We start from the raw sequence: 7,766 nt of genomic DNA, 5'->3' as shown, positions 1-7,766 counted from the left end.
GGTAGAAGTTCATATAGATCTATAAATAGCAACTTCCCCTTTTCATACTGGTAAACCCACCCCTTGTAGTACTGTTCTGGCTTACACCCATTGAAAAGGCAGCTTTATGTTGTACACCACTTTTTATTCCACTAGGTCCTCTTCCAACCACTGACAACTCAGTTCTGCTTACCAGAGGTTAAATAGAGAAGCAAGCACAAAGAATACAAGTGGGTGTAATGGCTCTAGAAATTTATTCTCAGAGCTTAGTGCTTCAACTATGATTAAAATGCTTATTAAGAATTTAAAAATGCTACTGACTGGGTACTAGAACTAGACAAGAATAAGATTAACACCATTACTTTCAAGCACTGACAGATACTAGTCTGCTCATGCCACTGAAATAGGATCTTTCCCGTTCACTCATCACTTCAAAATGCAGAGGCCTTCTACAGAAGTTGCATTCAGCTGAAGAGTGTGGTTTCAGCTCCAGACCAACATCCTTCCATGTAGCCAGCAGTTTTTCTGTTATAAAGAGAAATTTACTGAGAACAACTCTTGCTTAGGACACCACATCACTTCAGAGAAATATAAAAATAAGAAATTGATGTGTGTGTTTTCCTAGCAAAAGAAAAGGGATAATAGGACTTTGTTGTGACCTAATCTGGAATTAGGTGACTGGGCTGCAATTAAGTCTCAGCTATGCTTATACTGTCTCTTCTCACAGGAAGAAACAGCAGCTAGTCTCCCTGCACATATCCATGTTTAAGAGAGGGTAACAGTTTCTTTGGACCCCATGTAACAAATATGAAGGTTGGTTTGAATGACACAGAATACTAGATCAAGTACTGCACTGGGCTTTCTGCTGCACTCTGGGTTGCAGTATGGCTTTCACTGGCTTTCACTTAGTCATGCTCAAAGAAAGTTAAGCACAGAAGTGGGCAGTATGAGTGCTGCAGCAGTGAAAAGACATTGCCCAAGCTAGTGATGTCTAAAACCAGTATTTCCCTAGTCTCATCTTTAAAACACAGACTGCATAGAAAGCCCTGTATTTTCTTCACACTGATGTGGAAATCCACTCACCAAGGAAGTAACTCATCATCTGAGGGGTGTGGTGAGGTGTAGGGGCAATACGTAGCAGCTCTTCTCCACGGGGAACTGTGGGGTAGTTGATTGCTTGGACATAGATGCTGTGCTGGCTCATCAGCTTGTCACAGATCTCTGTATTTTTAGCAGCATCTGCAACCTAAAATTCAAAGTGGATAATTACAAGATTAACCAAAACATGCAAGGTGACAGAACTCTTAAACCAACTTAGCTACCCAAAAGAATCAAACATGACTGCTCTTCCTTGCACCTGTTAATAGACCACATGGCAAAAAGAGGGGCTACAAGCTCACCACAGACTCCTGGGGCTAAGGCCACATCACTGCAACCTCAGCAGGTAGCTGTTCATACCTGCGCTGCTGCTCTTGTTGTCTCCTTCCTTTTTGTACAGTGTTAGGTTGCAGGTTTCGTACACTTGATCATTCCGCTTTAAAGCGTTTATAGCGGGCTGAGGTTAATTTAATCACACTCCTTCAGGCAAGGAATATAAGCCAGACTGCTAGCATATCAGTGCTGATTATTAGCACGGGTTTCAACTTTGTTAACCTTTACTAGTAACCTGGAAATGTAACAGGAAAACAGGCACTGTGGCTCTGTTACAGGCATTATCCTAAGTACTCACCCTTATTGGAATGATGTGACTGGGGCAGTGCACCACAGGAAGCCCTGCATCCATTAGCATCTGTCTCATAAGCTTAACATTGCGTTGGTGCTGGCGTCTCAGAACTTGCCCCTCTGCGCTCTTTAGAGTTCTGACAGATTCTAGCGCGCCAGCTAAGAGCATGGGTGGCAGGGATGTTGTGAAAATGAAGCCAGCAGCATATGAACGCACAGTGTCTATTAGAGAACTTGTACTGGAGATGTACCCTCCTACACAACCAAATGCTTTGCCTGAAAAGAAAAAGGCAGCCAAGCTTACTCCTTGCACCCTTTAGAATGGCTTAAAGTATAGCTGTACTTTGTTTTACTTGAAGGAGCAAATTGTTTTGACTACATTAAGTACGTGGCAGGCAACAATTCCAGCCCTCCCACTACTAATCTTGTAATAACTCGGCACATGTTACAGCTTTGTTTTTAAACCAATCCTGGTAATACAGATCTAGCTATTACAAAGTGAGGACAGTTCAAACCCCTCCACCTCAAGTATTCACATTCTGATTTAGGGAAGACCTCATAAGCAGAAGTATCAACAACACTGACTTCAGTAGTGACCCCAAATGATCAACACTAAGTCTCTCAGCAGATTTAAAGTAATCTGTCCCAGGGATGCTAGAAATAGCCTGTGCTCCTAAGGAGCACAGAGGTTACTGTGATTACATGGTAGACACCAGTCCCCCTTTCCAAAAACAGAGGACTCTTCAGGTACCAGAAGAGAACCCCAAATAAAACTAGGGTGTCTGCTGAACTCTTCTGTTTTTATTAAGCTCAGAAGTCATCTTACCAAGTTTAAAAACCATGAACTTTCCTGGCAAGTTATATTAATGTTATATTGTGTTATATAATGTTTTGGAAGTGATTTAAACAGTGCTTCAGTTTGCAGCAGTAAACTTACTCCAGAGCCTGCATTCTATTCAAATAGCAGCAGTTGCTTCAGTTCTCTTTACATAACTCTCCATCTCAGGTTTCTGGATTAGAAACACTCCATTTCACATAAAAGAACTAAGTACTACTAAATATAGATTACTACTGTCCTCACCTGAATTTACTTAAGTTGTATAATATGCCACTGGAGGATTTTTGCTAGCTTGTTTAAATAAAAATGCTACCTTAACTGGTTTGTAAGGCAACATAAGTAGCTTAACACAAATGCTTTTGAAAATTTATGGGAAATGTACTTAAATCCTTTGGACTCTTTGAAAAATCCAAACCCCCATAAATCCCTAGCAAGTTCACTTGAATAGACTAATTTTGAGTTAACACACTTAATTTGGCTGCTGATAAGCTTTGCTGACTTAAGGCATACAAGGTTCTGTGAAGCTGCCAGGCTGTGCATACCAAGTGTTCCAGAGATGATGTCCATTTTGTGCATGATTCCATCCCGGTCTCCTATACCACCACCTCGAGCTCCATACAGCCCCACGGCATGCACTTCATCTACAAAAGTGATTGCCCCGTACTCATGGGCCACATCACATAGCTCTTCCAGAGGACAGACTGCACCTAGGAATCAAAGCAGTCAGTGGCAGTTTAGGATTCCCTGTACTCAACTTTGATAAACATTAGAAGAACCCCAAACGCTAGGCATTTCAGGGACTATTTTTATGTCAACCCTTACAGCACTTTACACTTTAGATCTAATATACAGATGAGCATCAAGTGCACTACAAGAGGGAGATGGGTTTATGCTACCTTACCATCCATTGAGTGAACAGTTTCAAATGCAACAATTTTAGGAGTAGACGGATCAGACTTCTTCAGTAATTCTCGAAGATGGTTGACATCATTATGGCGAAATATGTGCTTTGGCACTCTGCTGTTTCGAATCCCCTGAATCATGGAGGCATGGTTTCCTGAATCGGAGTAAATCTCACAGCCTGAGGGAACAACCCAGTTACACTTTAAGTACACAAAGCATTAACTGATTCCTAGCATCACATTATATACGGAAAGTGTTCAAGCAGCAGGGGTAGCATGTTCTAGAAATTTTTGATCAAAAGTCCAAGTTACAGATTATAAAGCAAAAATGATTAAGGCTTGCTTTAGTGTTTCAACTAAAACAAATCTGAGCTTAAGGAAATACTGAAGAGTTTTTACAAGTCCTTAGTGTTCTACTGAATTCTTTTAAAAATTATGAAGTTAAAGTGTGAACCTGTCCTGGGCTACAGGAGTGAGGGTGAAGGGAGAAAAGTTTGCACCCACAAGATGGGAAGAAATTAAATCCCTGCTCCCTCATTTTTAGGTGGTTTCTAATGTCAGAGCAGAAGAATTGGAGCCCTTTGTCTCCAGTTCTTTCTGGGGCTCCTAGGTCCTGGACCTCAGTTTCAGCAGGCTGCTACTATGATTTGCAGCATTGAACAGAATTTAAATGTGGCATTCAAACAGATGTACTTTTCTGGCTAAGTAGGATGAATTCTCAAATTTAGGTAGTCATTTGTGAAATGTACTCCCAACAGGAGTACAGGGTTGTGCCTTTGTAGTAAATATGGGATGCAGTTTGAGATATCTCACCTGGCAGCATTTTAGCTAGAGTGAAGAGGGTGGAGTCATTGGCTACAAAGCAAGATGAGAACAATAGTGCTGCATCTTTTCCATGAAGATCAGCTAGTTCTTTTTCCAAATCGACATGAAATTTACTTGTTCCTGAAATATTTCTTGTGCCTCCTGCTCCAGCACCATGTTGTTTCAGTGTATCCCTACAGAGTGCCCAAAGAGAGGCATTAGTGTCACTGAGCAACAAAAAGATGAATATAGGATTATTGCTGAAAACATTCTACATGTAAGCTGTATGGTTCTAAAAAGAACCGGCTCTGAAAAGCAGCTGTTACTTCTAAGGTCTTTAAGCAACTTGCACAACTCAGGGATTCAATAAGCTAATGAATAAGGTATCAAGTACAGCTGCAATATAAAATCTAGTTTATCTGGTAATATTTGGGGGCTCCTAGGGAAATTCAAGGTCAGGGACTGACAGGTTATGTTGCAGCCCTGGAGGAAGGAAAAAAATACTAAGTTACCTATTGTGGCTCAAGAGAAGTATAAAAGCTTTAAGACTTAAATGTATGAAAGTAATACCAGAACTACTTTATGAAGTACAGTATAGACATAAATTCCACAGAAGTCTTTCTACAAAAGCTCCTACAGGTCAATGTAGCTTGTAATTGCCTCTTAAGAGCACAGCACTACTCACATAACTGCTCCACACACATGAGGGTGACGACTCATCCCCAGGTAATCATTGCTGCACCATACAGACACCTCTTTTTTGGTGATAAGAGAATCAGTATAGTCATCTGCCATGGGAAAGATTTGTGCCTTTCGGTTCACAGTTTTGAATATTCGATAAGTATGATCCTTCTTCTTTTCATCTATCTTCTTCTCAAAGAACTGATCATACTGGAAGGTGGACACAGCTGAAATAAGAGAGACTTAAGTACACAGGAATTAATCATAAGAAAACAGGCTACAGGGGTTTGGCCAGTTAATCTTACATTTTGGCAAGTTATCCTGAAGCAGATGAGACACACTTTCTGGTCTTTGCTTCAGCATAATATCCTTAAACTTCTTAAGCAAGCCACTCTGCTCTTCTCCCTTAGCCTCAGTGTTCCTCACTGCCAACTTAGTTGGTGTTTTGGCAAATTCTGTACCTACAGACATTGTAAAGAATTCCAGTGAGCTTAATCAGTTTGAAACAAAATGAAAAGGTAAGTTATGAGTCCAGCAAGGCAAATATTATAAGTAACACTCTAACCCTTTGTTCTTTAAGAGCATGTAATTGAATCCATGGGGGATCCTGATGGGATCAGCTATCTTATTTGCTTATAACTTTGCACTGTATGAGACAACAGGGGAAAAATGAGCTTGCTAATCAATGACAGCACAGCATGTAATTTCCTTATACCACATCTGGCTTATCTAGTGAACCTACTCTATATGGCTACAGCTTCCATCTGAAAGAGCTAGCACGTAGCTAACTGAAGACAAGAGTTCTGGTTACAGCTTCCTTTTCATTCCCAGCATTTTGTCCAGTTGGTAGGGATTTTTTTTCCAAACCACAGAGAAAACCAGAGAAGTAAAACAAACTTCCTTTCTGAGAAAGAGAGCAAAGTTTTACTGACATGGGTGAAAAGTGGTTTTTCCATGAAACTTTGTCAGAAGTTTTGCTTTGAAGGACAGACCTTCTGCACCAAGATTGTAAGTCAGCCAACATCCTCTTGTTGCATAAAACAGAATGGTTGCTTGCTTGCTTCCCAGCTTGGATTTGTGCTGCTACTTGCATAGAACCCTGTCCTGATCTTTCTTCTCTGGATATAGCACTTTGTCTACACTTTGGAAAAGCTCACTTGAGTCCTAAACATCTACTTTGGGTGCAAGCGTTACAGCTTGATTCACACATTTAAAATCAGGGTGCTATTCCCACATCAAGATCACCCTGGGCAATCATTGCAGAATATAGCTGGTATGCCATTAACATCTATATTCTCCTATAACAGTGCAATCTCCTATAATCCTACCCACATAATTTAAGTGGTGATTGTCAAGACTTGGCATGCACTAGGGAAAAGTCAGGCCCGCAAAGCTCTTGAAGGAAACGAATGCTTCAGCACACAGAATACGTACCCTTCCTCTCCGACTGCATTTCCTGCACATCTTCCTGGAGCTCTAGGCTGGCTTTGCAGAAAACATTACTGTTCCCGTGATTCATCTGAGCTGCCAGGAACGGGCATTTAGTAGCAGAGCTCGGGGGGCTAGCAGCAGCAGGGGGGTGGCCAGCAGGTGGCTGGGATCCACTGGTGTTCTGTTCTGCCACATCTTTGGTGGTTTTGGCCTCTGAGGCAGAGGGAAGGGGAGACTTCAGTGCTGTCATTTTGATACAGTTGCTTTTCTATCTATTTCCTTAGCAATTTGGCACAAGACAGGACTGTTTGAGCACTTGCATCTTATTTATACAAGTACAAAATTCCAGTAAGCCCCCAGGGGCATGTGATGAAGATGCTAGTAGAGCTGTGTGCCTTGCGCTCACTTGCCCCATCCCCGGGGTGGGGGACGGCCTTGTTCTGAGGAGCTGCTAGCTCTTCCCCTTACCGTAAGCCCGATCTCTTGTTCCTTATTCCAAGCGCGAGCCCTCCCGGGGAAGGTCACCAGGCCGCCTGAGAAGCCCCAGCCCCGGGACCCGGCTCCTCCCAGCCCGCAGCCCCGGACCTCGCCGCCGCGCGCGCCCGCCCGTCCCCTGGGCTCCCTCCTCCCCTGCGGCGGGGCCCGCGCGTCCCCACCGCCCCGGGCGGCGGGGGTCTCCTCGGCCTGCTGCCGGCGGGCGGCGGAGGTGGCGAGGGCGCGGGCGGCGGGCGGCACCGCCTCCATCATGCGCGGGCAGTGCTGGGCGTAGAGCAGCAGCGAGGGCCCGGCCTTCTGCAGGAAGGCCTGCGGCACGCGCGCCAGGAACGGGCACCGCCGCACCACCGCCTCCATCTCCTCTCGTCTCGTCTCCTCTGCCTCGTCTCCTCGCGCCTGCCGGAGGGGCGGAAGTGGCGTCAGCGCCCTGTCGCGACAGGACCCCCGTCGCAACAGGGCGCCCCCACCGGGCGGCGAAGGGACGCGGCAGCGGCCGCCCCGCGCCCGAGACAGAACCGCCAGCGCCCGCTTACCTGACAGCGGTGCCGCAGCCCGCTGCCGCCGCTCCCTATATAGGCCTGGCGGGCACGGCGCAGGCGCGCTGCGGCCGCCGCCCCACGGCGCAGGCGCGGGCCGGGAGGAGCCGCGGGGCCGCCCCTGCTGTGGGGCGCTGTGGAGGGGCGGGAGAAGCGGCACCCGCGGTTCCTGCGCCCCGCAGGCGAGCGGCGATCGCTGCCGTGGGGGCTCAGCCCGCTCGGGTTCCCCCTCGCCCCAGGCTCAGACCGCGCAGCGCTTCTTTTCCAGAAGGATCGGAGCTCCTCACCCGGGGGGGGGGGACCCAAAATCGGCCCCTTCGTGAGGAAAAGGCGAGCGCTGCCCCGTCAGGCCTCGGGGGTTTTCCCCGGCGCCGCACC

General features: G+C 45.9%; 1 protein-coding gene across 1 annotated transcript; it reads right to left on the bottom strand.

Annotated features, from left to right (window-relative positions):
* Positions 1-214: 214 nt before the first annotated feature.
* Positions 215-7,484, bottom strand: ALAS1 (5'-aminolevulinate synthase 1). The gene is made up of 11 exons (XM_026106538.2): positions 7,386-7,484; positions 7,014-7,248; positions 6,361-6,570; positions 5,232-5,387; positions 4,931-5,153; positions 4,255-4,439; positions 3,441-3,620; positions 3,082-3,246; positions 1,709-1,977; positions 1,063-1,225; positions 215-504 (listed from the first exon to the last, which is right to left on the bottom strand). The coding sequence occupies exons 2-11, from the start codon at positions 7,207-7,209 to the stop codon at positions 344-346; spliced, it is 1,908 nt and encodes a 635-aa protein (XP_025962323.1). The 5' UTR covers positions 7,210-7,248; positions 7,386-7,484; the 3' UTR covers positions 215-343.
* Positions 7,485-7,766: the final 282 nt, after the last annotated feature.

Source organism: Dromaius novaehollandiae, chromosome 12 (genome assembly GCF_036370855.1).
Source record: "Dromaius novaehollandiae isolate bDroNov1 chromosome 12, bDroNov1.hap1, whole genome shotgun sequence".
Taxonomy (NCBI): domain Eukaryota; kingdom Metazoa; phylum Chordata; class Aves; order Casuariiformes; family Dromaiidae; genus Dromaius; species Dromaius novaehollandiae.
This window is presented reverse-complemented; position numbering and strand designations above follow the sequence as displayed.